The sequence below is a fragment of the Anolis carolinensis genome, unplaced genomic scaffold, assembly GCF_035594765.1.
Source record: "Anolis carolinensis isolate JA03-04 unplaced genomic scaffold, rAnoCar3.1.pri scaffold_14, whole genome shotgun sequence".
In the NCBI taxonomy this organism is placed as follows: Eukaryota; Metazoa; Chordata; class Lepidosauria; order Squamata; family Dactyloidae; genus Anolis; species Anolis carolinensis.
Window position 1 is genome coordinate 9,380,903 of NW_026943825.1, and position 14,918 is coordinate 9,395,820.

Below are 14,918 nucleotides of genomic sequence, written 5' to 3' on the forward strand. Positions count from 1 at the left end.
GACCCTTTGCCCTGATTGGCCTTGCGACTGACCAGGATTCATCCCCCACCCAGACCGTCACCGCCGTCAAGACCTGAACAGCCTCCTTAGCAGCAGGTGGAAAGGAGTAGTCAGGGGCGGTCCAACGGAGAGGCGAATTAGGCACTTGCCTGTGGCGCCATCGTCCCGGGGGCGCAGTTGAGGCCCCCGGGAGGATGACTTCACCCCCCGCCTCCTTCGGGCCTTCTGGCGCTCACCTTCGGGGCCTTCAGAGATTGTGAGGTCTCTGGGAACTTGGAAGCTAGGTAAGTGGAGTTTATATATCTGTAGAAGAAGGTCCAGGGTGGGAGAAAGAACTCTTCTTTGAAGCAGGTGTGAGTGTTGTAATTAATCACCTTTATTAGCATTTAATGGCCCTGTGGCTTCTTGCCTGGGAGAATCTTTTTTTGGGAGGTGTTAGCTGTCGGAGCCCCTGGTGGCACAGTGTGTTAAAACGTTGACTTGCTGAACTTGCGGACCAAAGGTCCCAGGTTCAAATCCCGGGAGCGGAATGAGCGCCCGCTGTTAACCCCAGCTTCTGCCAACCTAGCAGTTCGAAAACATGCCAATGTGAGTAGATCAATAGGTACCACTCCGGCGGGAAGGTAACGGCGCTCCATGCAGTCATGCTGGCCACATGACCTTGGAGGTGTCTACGGACAACGCTGGCTCTTCGGCTTAGAAATGGAGATGAGCACCAACCCCCCAGAGTGTGAGTAGATCAATAGGTACCGCTCTGGCGGGAAGGTAACAGCGCTCCACGCAGTCATGCCGGCCACATGACCTTGGAGGTGTCTACGGACAACGCCGGCTCTTCGGCATAGAAATGGAGATGAGCACCACCCGCAGAGTGCGAGTAGATCAATAGGTACCGCTCCAGCGGGAAGGTAACGGCGGTCCATGCAGTCATGCCAGCCACATGACCTTGGAGGTGTCTACGGACAACGCCGGTTCTTCAGCTTAGAAATGGAGATGAGCACCAACCCCCAGAGTGTGAGTAGATCAATAGGTACTGCTCCGGCGGGAAGGTAATGGCGGTCCATGCAGTCATGCCAGCCACATGACCTTGAAGGTGTCTACGGACAACGCCGGCTCTTCGGCTTAGAAATGGAGATGAGCAACAACCCCCAGAGTCAGACAAGACTGGACTTAACGTCAGGGGAAAACCTTTACCTTTACCTTTATATACATATAATATTCATAATATTATATTGTAATACGGTATAATACTAATAATACAAAATTATAATATAATATAATATAATAATATTAATTATATTTTACATGTAATATTACTAATAATATTACAATATATTGATATAGTACAATATAGTAATTTATTGCCAGTACTGTGCTATGCTAATAATATAATATTGTATGTAAATTTAATTTGTAAGCCGCTCTGAGTCCCCTTCGGGGTGAGAAGGGTGGGATATAAATGTAGTAAATAAATAAATAAATAAATAATAATTATTATTATTACAATAAAACAGAATAAAATACTGTATATACTTGAATATAAGCCTAGTTTTTCAGCCGTTTTTTTTTAAAACTGAAAAAGCCCCCCTCAGCTTATACTCGGGTGAGGGTCCTGGTTGGTTTATATTTGGGTCACCTTATACTCGAGTATATATGGTATATTTATTATTTTCCTCTATTATTATTGGCATTGTTACATTTATTATTTTACTCTTTCTTCTTCTTCTTATTATTATTAAATTTATCATTTTACTCCTGTTATTATTGCTACTATTGATTTTACTTTAATCTATTTTTATTATTGTTAATACATTTATTATTTCACTCTGATCTTATTATTATTATTACATTTATTATTTTACTTTATTATTACATGTATTATTTTCCTGTATTTATTATTATTATTATTATTATTATTATTATTATTATTATTACATGTATTATGTTACTCTATTATTATTATTAAAAGGATACATAAGCATATTGACATCGAAGATGAGAATAATGATTTGATCAGAGTTGGACAGTCTTATCTTAAATTTGAGCTTGATGTAAATATTCAAAAACATTTAACCTACGGATGCCTCAATTAATGTAATTTTATTGGTACAGTAGAGTCTCACTTATCCAAGCTAAACAGGCTGGCAGAAGCTTGGATAAGCGAATATGTTGGATAATAAGGAGAGATTAAGGAGAAGCCTATTAAACATCAAATTAGGTTATGATTTTACAAATTAAGCACAAAACTTCATATTATACAACAAATTTGACAGAAAAAGTAGTTCAATACGCAGTAATGCTATGTAGCAATTACTGTATTTACGAATTTCGCACCAAAATATCATGATATATTGAAAACATTGACTATAAAAATGCCTTGGATAATCCAGAATGTTGGATAAGCGAATGTTGGATAAGTGAGACTCTACTCGTACAATGTTTTGTGGATGAATGGCTCAAGTATTTTGTATTATTTTAAATCTGTATTTAACTGCTTATGTTTTATTCTTTTGTATTGTTGTGTATTGGCATTGAATTTTGCCAGTTTTGTAAGCTGCCCTGAGTCCCTTCGGGTGAGAAGAGAGGGATAGAAATAATGGAAATAATAAATAATAATAAATGTAGCAAATAATAATAATAATAATAAAGAAGAACATGCCCTGGCAGAATACGTAAAGCAAAGTGAAGAACCTTTCTTTGATTGAAGTCAAAAATCAGAAACTCCTCAAAGCACAGCAGACAAAAAACCAGTACAAGAAAGCCACACTACAAACTAGAGCTGACAGCTGGCACAACAAAACACTGCATGGAAAGTTCCTTGACAAAATTGAAGGAAAAGCTGATAAGGAGAAGACCTGGCTCTGGCTCACGAATGGGACACTGAAGAAGGAGACAGAAGGCCTGATCCTTGCAGCCCAGGAGCAAGACATCAGAACAAAGGCAATTCAGGCCAAGATCGAAAAATCAGCTGATGACCCAAAATGCAGACTGTGCAAGGAAACTGACGAAACCATGGATCATATCCTCAGCTGCTGTAAGAAAATTGCACAGACAGACTACAAACAGAGGCACAACTACGTGGCCCAAATGATCCATTGGAACTTATGCCTCAAGTACCACCTGCCAGCAGCAAAGAACTGGTGGGATCACAAACCTGCAAAAGTATTGGAGAATGAGCAGGCAAAGATACTGTGGGACTTCCAAATCCAGACTGACAAAGTTCTGGAACACAACACACCAGACATCACAGTTGTGGAAAAGAAAAAGGTTTGGATCATTGATGTCGCCATCCCAGGTGACAGTCGCATTGACGAAAAACAACAGGAAAAACGCAGCCGCTATCAAGACTGTACTTCAAAGACTCTGGCAGAAACCAGTGCAGGTGGTCCCGGTGGTGATGGGCACACTGGGTACTGTGCCAAAAGATCTCAGCCGGCATTTGGAAACAATAGAAATGGACAAAATCACGATCTGCCAACTGCAAAAGGCCACCCAACTGGGATCTGCGCACATCATCCGAAAATACATCCCACAGTCCTAGACACTTGGGAAGTGTTCGACTTGTGATTTTGTGATATGAAATCCAGCATATCTATCTATAATAAAATAATAATAATAATAATTACAATAAAACAGAATAAAATACCTATTTAAATACATAGCCTCAGTGTTCACCCCAGTTTAAGGCTCTTCCCATGACGTTGTAGCACCTTAATCTTCCTTCTTGTTTACAAGTTCCACTCAGTGCACTTTGCCCAGCTCATTTTATGTTTTTATTGCTGTGTTTGTCATGTGTTTTATAATGATCGTAATTTTTAATGCCTTTTAAATTTATTTGTGTGTTTTTGTAAAACCGTATACTGTATGCTGGTTTTATATCTGTAAGCCGCCCCGAGTCCCTCTGGGGAGATGGTGGCGGGGTACAAAAATAAAATAATAATAATAATTATTATTATTATAATTATTATTATTATTATATTATATTTAATACATTTCATCAGAAGATAAAAATTCATCAAAATAAAAACATCATTATACACAACAACATAGTAAACATAAAATAATGACAATAGAGGGCTGAAGTTGCCCTGGTCTACACTATACAAAGAATGTAGTTCGACATTGCTTGATCTGCCATGTGTCCGTGCTACGGAGTGCTGGGATCTGTAGTTTGGGGGGGGGGGCAGAGAAGGCCTTGCAAAGCTAAAACTCCCAGGATCCCATAATAGTAGTATTGAGACTTAGAAGTGGCCTGGAACTGGATCCATTCCCCTTGGAATCAGGAGAAGGAGGAAGGGGTTATGGGCCCGGGTCCAGACCACATCCTCAAAACGTGAGCAAGAGGAAGCGTGACTCAGCCGAAAAGTATAGCCGGGCCTCACAGTCTCTGCCAACTTTGTTAGGTATGGTTGGGGCTCTCGTTTTGTGGCTCACCCCAGTTCAAAGCAATGGGATGCGTAGCGTCCTGGGCCTCTTTGGTGACTCAGGCGAAGGGAAGGGATTGCCAAAAGCGGGCTGACTCACAGGATTGGCAGGCGGGCAGGCTGGGAGGAAGAGGGACTGGCCCAGGTGCCAAAGGGGAGGCTGAGTCACCCGGGATGGGGAAACACCCCTATTCCCACCCAATTCCATCACTGGCGGGGCTCAAGGGGCTCTTTAGTTGTAGGTGAACTATATATCCCAGCAACTACAACTCCCAAATGCCAGAGTTTTATTTTCCCCAAACTCCACCAGTGTTTACATTTGGGCATATTGAGTATTCGTGCCAAGTTTGGCCCAATTCCATCGTTGTTGGGGTTCAGAATGCTGTTTGGGCCTAGGTGAACTATATATCCCAGCAACTACATCACCCAAATGCCAGAGTTTTATTTTCCCCAAACTCCACCAGTGTTTACATTTCGGCATATTTATTTGGGGCCGGGCTGTGGTGCAGGCTGGTTAGTAGCCAGCCGCAAGAAATCACTCTGACCAAGAGGTCATGAGTTCGAGGCCAGCCCATGGCGAAATGAGCACCCGACCATTAAAATAAATCGCCCCTGCTCGTTGCTGACCTACTGTGTTTCCCCGAAAATAAGACAGTGTCTTATATTAATTTTTGCTCCCAAAGATGCGCTAGGTCTTATTTTCAGGGGATGTCTTATTTTTCCATGAAGAAAAATTCACATTTATTGTTGAACAGAAACATGAACATTTATTATATACTGTACAGTAGTTGTCATCACAAACTAGCATAACCAGACAAACTGTGAATCCTATCAAGAATTTCTTGTTACAGTAGAGTCTCACTTATCCAACATAAATGGGCTGGCAGGATGTTGGATAAGCAAATATGTTGGATAATAAGGAGAGATTAAGGAAAAGCCTATTAAACATCAAATTAGGTTATGATTTTACAAATGAAGCACCAAAACATCATGTTAGACAACAAATTTGGCAGAAAAAGTAGTTCAATATGCAGTAATACTATGTAGTAATTACTGTATTTGTGAATTTAGCACCAAAATATCACAATATATTGAAAACATTGACTATAAAAATGCGTTGGATAATCCAGAACGTTGGATAAGCGAGTGTTGGATGAGTGAGACTCTACTGTATTACCAATATTTCCATGTATAACACTCTATGGTACTTCCATTTACCGATCCTGCATGCTCTGGTGTTCTGTTCGGTGGGCATGCTTCCAAATAAAAACTTTACTAGGTCTTACTTTCAGCGGAGGCCTTTTATTTAGCAATTCAGCAAAACCTCTACTAGGTCTTATTTTCTGGGGATGTTTTATTTTAGGGGAAACAGGGTAAGCAACCCAAAAGATAGTTACATCTATCAAGTAGGAAATTTAGGTACCACTTATATGTGGGGAGGCTAATTTAACTAATCTAGGACACCATAAAAAAAATCGTCCAGCAAGCGTTTGGAATGAGGAAGTTGCCGTCGCAGTGGATGATGAAGCAGCTCTCCCCCTGTGGCCGGAATCGAGCATACCCTCTGGAAGCTGGAGAAGTTTAAATTGCCTCTATGTCTGTCTCTGTTCTATGCGTATATGGCACTGAATTATGTGTATATTGTGATCAGCCTTGAGTCCCCTTCGGGATGAGAAGGGTGGAATATAAATACTGTAAATAAATAAATAAATAAATAAATAAATAAATAAATATTCATGCCAAGTTAGGTCCAGATCCATCATGGTTTGGGTTCACAGGTGAACTACAACTCCCAAACTCAAGGTCAATGCCCACCAAACCCTTCCTGTATTTTCTGTTGGTCATGGGAGTTCTGTGTGCCAAGTTTCGCCCAATTCCATCATTGTTAGAGTTCAGAATGCTCTTGGGGCGTAGGTGAACTATAAATCCCAGCAACTACAATTCCCAAATGACAAAATCAACACTAGTGTGTGTATGTGTGTGTGTATGTATGTGTGTGTATATATATATATATATATATATATAATTTTTAATATTTTTATTTTATTTTGTGAATACATATATATATATATATATATATATTCACAAAATAAAATAAAATATTTTTATTTTAATTTGTGAATATATATATGTATAATATATATTTTATAAAATATTTTATATTTTATTTTATATAATATATATTATAAAATATTTTATATTTTATATAAAAATATATATCATAAAATATTTTGTATTTTATTATATATTTTATATAAAATATGTATATTTCAAATATTAATATTATATATATAATTTTTAATATTTTTGTTTTATTTTGTTTTATATATACATACTATTAATATTTGAAAAATCATGTATATACTGTGTGTGTGTGTATATGTATATATATATATATATATATATATATATATATATATATATATATACAGTCTCACTTATCCAACGTAAACAGGCTTGCAGAATGTTGGATAAGCGAATATCTATCCTCTAGACCAGGGGTCCTCAAACTTTTTAAGCAGAGGGCCAGTCCACGGTCCCTCAAAGTGTTGGGGGGCTGGATTATCATTTGAAAAAAAAAAAACAAATTCCCCTGCACACCACACATGCCTTATTTGTAGTGCAAAAAAAAGCAATGAAAGCACAATGCAATATTTAAAAATAAGAACAATTTTAGTCAACATAAACCTACTAGTATTTCAATGGGAAGTGTGGGCCTGCTTCTTGCTAATGAGATAGTTAAGTTAATTAGGATTGTTGTTGTTGTGTGTCTTCAAGTCATTTCAGACTTGGGGTGAGCCTAAGTCTAAAACTGAGGGTGGGGGCCAGATAAATGGCCTTGGAGGGCCGCATCCGGCCCCCGGGCCTTAGTTTGGGGACCCCTGCTCTAGACTGTTTCACTATCTCATGTCCCTGTTCCCCATGGTTTTATTCTTATCTCTTCTTACCCCGAGTTTTAACTTTGTGTCCATGCGGCCCGCCCTTGTTATGTTATGTTGCTTTTGATTTTGTTCTGTACTGTGCATTGTTATTTTTGTATTGTTTAATTGTATTATGATATGTTGTTTTTATATTTTGTTATATTGTACTGTCTTGGGCATGGCCCCATGTAAGCCGCCCCGAGTCCCCGTTGGGGAGATGGTGGCGGGGTATAAATAAAGTTTTATTATTATTATTATTATTATTATTATTATTATTATTATGTTGGATAATAAGGAGGGATTAAGAAAAATTCTATTAAACATCAAATTAGGTTATGATATTACAAATTAAGCACCAAAACATCATGTTATACAACACATTTGACAGAAAAAGTAGTTCAATACACAGTAATGCTATGTAGTAATTACTGTTTTTACGAATTTAGCACCAAAATATCACAATATATTGAAAACATTGACTACAGAAATGCCTTGGATAATCCAGAACGTTGGATAAGTGAGACTCTGCTGTATATATTTGATTTTTTTTAAGCAGGAAGAGAAACGGAATGCATTGAAACGCCGCGGATACAGGGATCTGGTTGCAATTGTTTCCCTAGACTCCTTTTTCCCGCGCTTCTCGACGGGGCGTGACTTCCACTTCGTAGCCACGCCCACTCCAGAGAAGGGCCTGGGCTGGAGAAAGGCGCATGCGCACAAAGAGTCTTGTTACATAACCCCTAATTCGCCACCGGGGGATGGGAAGCGCCTGTCTACCTCGAGGGGGCGTGGCTTCCCTTTTCTAATCCCGCCCCTTCATCGTAGCGCCTTACTTGGAGGAGGCGTGGCTTCTCTTTTCTAACCCCGCCCCTTCACCGTAGCGCCTTACTTGGAGGAGGCGTGGCTTCCCTTTTCTAACCCCGCCTTGGAGGAGGCGTGGCTTCCCTTTTCTAACCCCGCCCCTTCACCGTAGCGCCTTACTTGGAGGAGGCGTGGCTTCCCTTTTCTAACCCCGCCCCTTCATCGTAGCGCCTTACTTGGAGGAGGCGTGACTTCCCTTTTCTAACCCCGCCCCTTCATCGTAGCGCCTTACTTGGAGGAGGCGTGACTTCCCTTTTCTAACCCCGCCCCTTCATCGTAGCGCCTTACCTGGAGGAGGCGTGGCTTCCCTTTTCTAACTCCGCCCCTTCATCGTAGCGCCTTACCTGGAGGAGGCGTGGCTTCCCTTTTCTAACCCCGCCCCTTCATCGTAGCGCCTTACCTGGAGGAGGCGTGGCTTCCCTTTTCTAACCCCGCCCCTTCATCGTAGCGCCTTACTTGGAGGAGGCGTGGCTTCCCTTTTCTAACCCCGCCCCTCCATCGTAGCGCCTTACCTGGAGGAGGCGTGGCTTCCCTTTTCTAACCCCGCCCCTTCATCGTAGCGCCTTACTTGGAGGAGACGTGGCTTCTCTTTCCTAACCCCGCCCCTTCGAGCGCCTGTCTACTTGGAGGAGGCCTGACATTCCGCTTTCCGGCAACGCCCCTTAACTGAAGCGCCTGCCTCTGATTCGATGTTGCTCCGCCGGAGGGGGCGTGGCTTCCCGTGTACTAACCCAGCGCCTCATCCTATTCGACGCTTCTCGCCCTGAGGGGGCGTGGCTTCCGGTGTTTTTAGGCCCGCCCACTAATCGAGGGAGGGCTCCAACAGGGAAGTGCCACGTCGGGCCTTCCGGAGGCTTGAGGCCCGCGTGAAGAGGCGGCATGCGGGGCTCGTGGTCGGGGCTGCTGGCCCTGCTGTGGGCCGGGGGCTGCCTGGGCCTGTCCTTCCACCTCCCTCCGCAGGCGCGGAAGTGCCTCAAGGAGGAGCTCCATCGCGACGTCATGGTCACCGGCGAGTACGAGGTCTCCGAGGCCGCTGCGCCGGGCATCAGGGCAGACCTCCGGGTGAGGACGAGCAGGAGGAAGGGGCAGGGGTCACACGAATAACATTACTGATATACTCCATATAATGTATTATATGGTGTATATTGTATACACCATACATTATTATAATATTCATAATATTATATTGTAATACGATATAATCCTAATAATACAATATAATAATATTAATTATATATTATAATTTACATGTAATATTACTAATAATATTACAATATAATGATATAGTACAATATATGTAATTTGTAAGCTGCTCTGACTCCCCTTCGGGTTGAGAAGGGCGGCATATAAATGTAGCAAAATAAATAAATAAATAAATATTACTGTACTAATATAATCCACATAATATATACTGCGTGTGTTTGTATTCACTTTATTTTATATTATTTATACATATTGCATATATATATATATATATATATATATATATATATATATACACACACACATACACACATATACATATATATACAGAGAGAGAGTCCCTGTGTAGTATTGTATAGTATTTATACGTTGTCCATGTGTTGTGAATGTTTGGATTGTGTCCTGCTGCATAGTAGAAAGAGTTGGGCTGGATGTCCCTTAGGGGTCTCTCCAAACTCTTGGATTCTATGCTTCTATTATTATTATTATTATTATTATTATTATCTTCGTCATCATTTTTATGTAGAGGCTGGATGGCCATCTGTCAGGAGTGCTTGGATTGTGTCCTCCTGCATGGTAGAAGGAAGTTGATCTGGATGGTCCTTAGGGGTCACTCCAAACCTTAGGATTGTATGATGATATTATTATTAGTATTAGTATTGAGAGGCTGGGTGGCCATCTGTTAGGAGTGCTTGGCTTGTGTCCTGCATGGCAGAATTGGGTTGGGCTGGATTGCCTTTAGGGGTGTCTCCTAACTGTCTGATTCTATGATCCGATGTGTATTATTGTGCAGATATTGGATGGCCATCTGTCAGGAGTGATTGGATTGTGTCCTCCTGCATGATATAAGGAAGTTGAACTGGATGATCCTTAGGGGTATCTGCTAACCTTAGGGCGGAACTTAGCCTTGTAACTGGCAACAATTGGATAAAAACAATTATTTCTCTCCCTCTAATTAGGACTTTATTTTTCTTTTCTTTTTGTTGTATCAACCTAGAGCCGTGGATGATGGGTTGTGTTGTCAAATTTCGAGGTTGGGGGGGGCTGTAGTTTTGTTGTTTTGTCCGCTGCCCTGATGCCATCACTCTTTTTTTTTTAATGTATTTTTATTGAGATCTTTTAAAACGATGCCATCACTCTTTTATATATATAGATACATATATCATATTCTCTCTTTGTGATCTAGTGGATCAGACTGTTTCTCCTTTTTGTCTCCCTGCAGGTGACCGACTCCTCCGGTCACATCCTTTACTCCAAGGACGATGCCAAAAAAGGGAAGTTTGCCTTCACCACCGACGATTATGAAATCTACGAGATTTGCTTTGAGAGCCATGGGCAGCCCGGTGAGGAACAGGGCCGTCGGTGTTGTATTCATCCTTGCACCACCTTTATTGTTAATTGCTTTGCGTTGCTCTGCTGGGAGAGAGGCAAAATAGTGATGATAATAATAATAATGCCCACTGCTTTGAATTCCCCCACCTCTCTTGTTTCTCTCTCTCTCCAAACATATGAACTGTTTCTTTATGTTCCTTCCAGGGAACTTCCGGGTCCCGGACCAACTGGTCACCCTCAACATCAAGCATGGCGTGGAGGCCCGGAATTATGAAGACGTAAGTAAAACATCTTCTGGATGCTCTCTTGCAATATGAGATAAAGATGCCAGGTTGTGCCAGTCCTCCTGGCATATGAAGGATACAGGGTTAATAATAATAATAATAATAATTATTATTATTATTATTATTTATTCATGCCCCGCCTCCATCTCCCTGGAGGGACTCGGGGCAGCTTACAAAGATCAAACCCAGATAAAAATAGTAACAATATAAGGTAAAGGTTTCCCCTGACGTTAACTCCAGTCATGTCTGACTCTGGGGGTTGGTGCTCATCTCCATTTCTAAGCCGAAGAGCCGGCATTGTCTGTAGACACCTCCAAGGTCATGTGGCCGGCATGACTGCATGGAGCGCTGTTACCTTCCTGCAAGAGCGGTACCTATTGATCTACTCACATTTGCATGTTTTCGAACTGCTAGGTTGGCAGGAGCTGGAGCTAACAGCGGGCGCTCAAGCCGCTCCCGGGGTTTGAACCTGCGATCTTTCGGTCTGCAACTTCAGCAGTTCAGCGCTTTAACGCACTGCGCCACCGGGGCTCCTCGATATAACAATATAAAAAACATCAAATGTACAAAGACATGTGCAATTATAAAAACAGACATTTACATATACAGGTAAAATAGCAGACTTAATAACATAATTAAAACACTGAATAAAAATAAACTGAATAAAGTAATATTAATAATAATCTTTAGTGACATTAGTCTTGACTCTTTCCTTCCCCGCTGGATCTGGCTCCTCTTCACAGGTAGCTCAATGTTTAGCCTGGCTTGGAAGTGGGGTAGCCTTACAGAAGCATTTCCCCTGCTCATCTATCTATAAATAATAATAATAATAATATAACATTATTTTTGTACCCCAGGCGCCTAACATGGGGCCAAACCCAGGTAATTAAAACAGAATGAAATAAAATACATACATAATACACATCATCAACAGGTAAAATACGTCAAGATAAAAACACAATTATACAACAATAGTATAACTATACAACTTGAAACTATGCACTTTTGACTTGACTGACCCCATTTTATCCATTGATGGTGATGTTTGTTTTTATTACCTTTCCCCTATCTGGTCACTATGGTGTTATATTGTATTTTGTGTTTTAATTTTGTTTCTGTTTTGGGCTGCCGCGAGTCCCTTCAGAGAGATGGTGGCAGATAGAAAAATAAATTATTATTATTTTGTATGACACAGCAAACAAGATAGATATGCTGGATTTCGTATCACAAAATCACAAGTCGAACACTTCCCAAGTGTCTAGGACTGTGTGATGTATTTTTGGATGATGCGAGCAGATCCCAGTCTTTTGCAGTTGGCAGATCATAATTTTCTCAATGTCTATTGTTTCCAAATGCCGGCTGAGATCTTTTGGCACGGCACCCAATGTGCCCATCACCACCGGGACCACCTGTACTGGTTTCTGCCAAAGTCTTTGAAGTTCAATCTTGAGGTCCTGAAAGCGGCTGAGTTTTTCCTGTTGTTTTTCGTCAATGCAACCGTCACCTGGGATGGCGACATCAATGATCCGAACCTTTTTCTTTTCCACAATTGTGATGTCTGGTGTGTTGTGTTCCAGAACTTTGTCAGTCTGGATTCGGAAGTCCCACAATATCTTTGTGTGCTCATTTTCCAATACTTTTGCAGATTTGTGATCCCACCAGTTCTTTAATGCTGGGAGGTGGTACTTGAGGCATAAGTTCCAATGAATCATTTGGGCCACATAGTTGTGCCTCTGTTTGTAGTCAGTCTGTGCGATTTTCTTACAGCAGCTGAGGATATGATCAATGGTTATTATTATTATTAGTAAAGTACTAAGATAGTAATGATAGCATAATAAAACATAATTTAAAACCAGACCAAGAATTAATGAGAACAAACTATTTATGCTCTTTGTTTCTGTTTGGCACAGATTGCGAAGGCAGAGAAGCTGAAGCCCCTCGAGGTGGACTTGCGCCGGCTGGAGGACCTTTCCGAATCCATCGTCAAAGACTTCGCCTTCATGAAGCAGCGAGAGGAGGAAATGCGCGACACCAACGGTGAGTGGTGTGTAAGGTGGTGTTGTCTGGGGAGATAACAACAACAGACCGCTTTAGTAATCAACCCAAGTTCCAGAGTGCAGCAAATTCTATGGCCTTCCATGTTTGTTGTTCTCTCCACAGAGTCCACCAGTGCCCGCGTTTTCTACTTCAGCATCTTCTCCATGCTCTGCCTGGTGGGCCTGGCCACTTGGCAAGTCTTCTACCTCAGGCGTTTCTTCAAGGCTAAAAAACTCATTGAGTGAGCGGACAGGCAGCTTCGACTCTGGGGCAAAGGGAACACACCTTGTTTTCTCCAGGGATGTCCAAGGTGAACTGTGCTCTTCCTCACTCACTCGGAGCCCGTGCCATCTGGGTCCCTTTCCGTAGGGACTTCCCTTTAGTTGCGGTGGAACGCTAAAAATGAACTCGACATTATATTGCCAACCAAGATGGCACTGGCCATCCTGATAGCCATGGGTTGTGGAGGATGATTGGAAAACCACTACGGACTGCTATGCTTCCTTCTACCCTTTGCTGGTGGTGGGACTTGGTGTTTGATTGGATCAGTTACGTGGAATCCCGGTCGCGAAAAACACTGGATGCATATTTTAAGTACAGTAATAACTTTTGGTTCCTAGATGTCGCTGCCATTTTAATGGATGGGGTGGTGTTACCATGCCGTCTTCACTCAGAACTGACTATTGAATTTGGATTGGGCAAATGCTTTCACGCTCCCTCCTGTTTGGGTCTGTAATAATAATAATGAATTTTGATTGGAACCTGCCTCCTAATTACCGTATATGCTCGAGTATAAGCCGAACCGAATATAAGCCGAAGCACCTAATTTTACCACACAAAAACCTGGGAAAACATTGACTCCAGTATAAGCCAAGGGTGGGAAATTTCAGAAATAAAAACAGATACCAATAAAATTACGTTAATTGAGGCATCAGTAGGTTAAATGTTTTTGAACATTTACATAAAGCTCAAATTTAAGATAAGACTGTCCAACTCTGATCAAATCATTATTCTCATCTTCAATCTAAATGTGCTTATGTATCCTTCTATCTATATCTATATATATAAAAGAGTGATGGCATCAGGGCAGTGGTCAAAACAACAAAACTACAGGCCCCACAACCACGAAATTTGACAACACAACCCATCATCCCCGGCTCTAGGTTGATACAACAAAAAGAAAAGAAAAATAAAGTCCTAATTGGAGGGAGAGGAATAATTGTTTTTATCCAATTGCTGCCAGTTACAAGGCTAAGTTCCGCCCACTTTGTCTCCTAGCAACCTACTCAGCCCAGGGGACAGGCACAAGAGTTTGGAGAGATCCCTAAGGGCCATCCAGCCCAACCCTTTCTACTATGCAGCAGGACACAATCCAAGCATTCCCAACACATGGACAACGTATAAATACTATACAATACTACACAGGGACATAGACCCCCTCTACCCTCACCAGTTTCACAGTACACAAACAATAAAATGCATACTAAACATAAAGACAACCATACAACAGACATTCAATTCCACCACTACCTCAACAAGTTCTCACCAACACCACCAGACAACGCCACAGCAACGTGTGGCCAGGCACAGCTAGTTTAATAATAATAGAGTAAAATAATACATGTAATAATAATAACAATAAATACAGGAAAATAATCCAAGTACAGTAGAGTGTCACATATCCAAGCTAAACGGGCCGGAACCTTGGATAAGCGAATATCTTGGATAATAAGGAGGGATTAAGGAAAAGCCTATTAAACATCAAATTAGGTTATGATTTTACAAATTAAGCATCATGTTATACAACAAATTTGACAGAAAAAGTAGTTCAATACACAGTAATGTTATGTTGTAATTAC

General features: G+C 41.2%; 1 protein-coding gene across 1 annotated transcript; it reads left to right on the plus strand.

Moving 5' to 3' along the window:
• The first annotated feature begins 8,997 nt into the window (after positions 1-8,997).
• LOC100552625 (transmembrane emp24 domain-containing protein 10) lies at positions 8,998-13,987 on the plus strand. The gene is made up of 5 exons (XM_008124110.3): positions 8,998-9,265; positions 10,629-10,749; positions 10,943-11,016; positions 12,933-13,059; positions 13,183-13,987. Exons 1-5 carry the CDS (start codon positions 9,083-9,085, stop codon positions 13,302-13,304), a joined length of 627 nt encoding a protein of 208 aa, XP_008122317.1. The 5' UTR covers positions 8,998-9,082; the 3' UTR covers positions 13,305-13,987.
• The last annotated feature ends 931 nt before the right edge of the window (positions 13,988-14,918 follow it).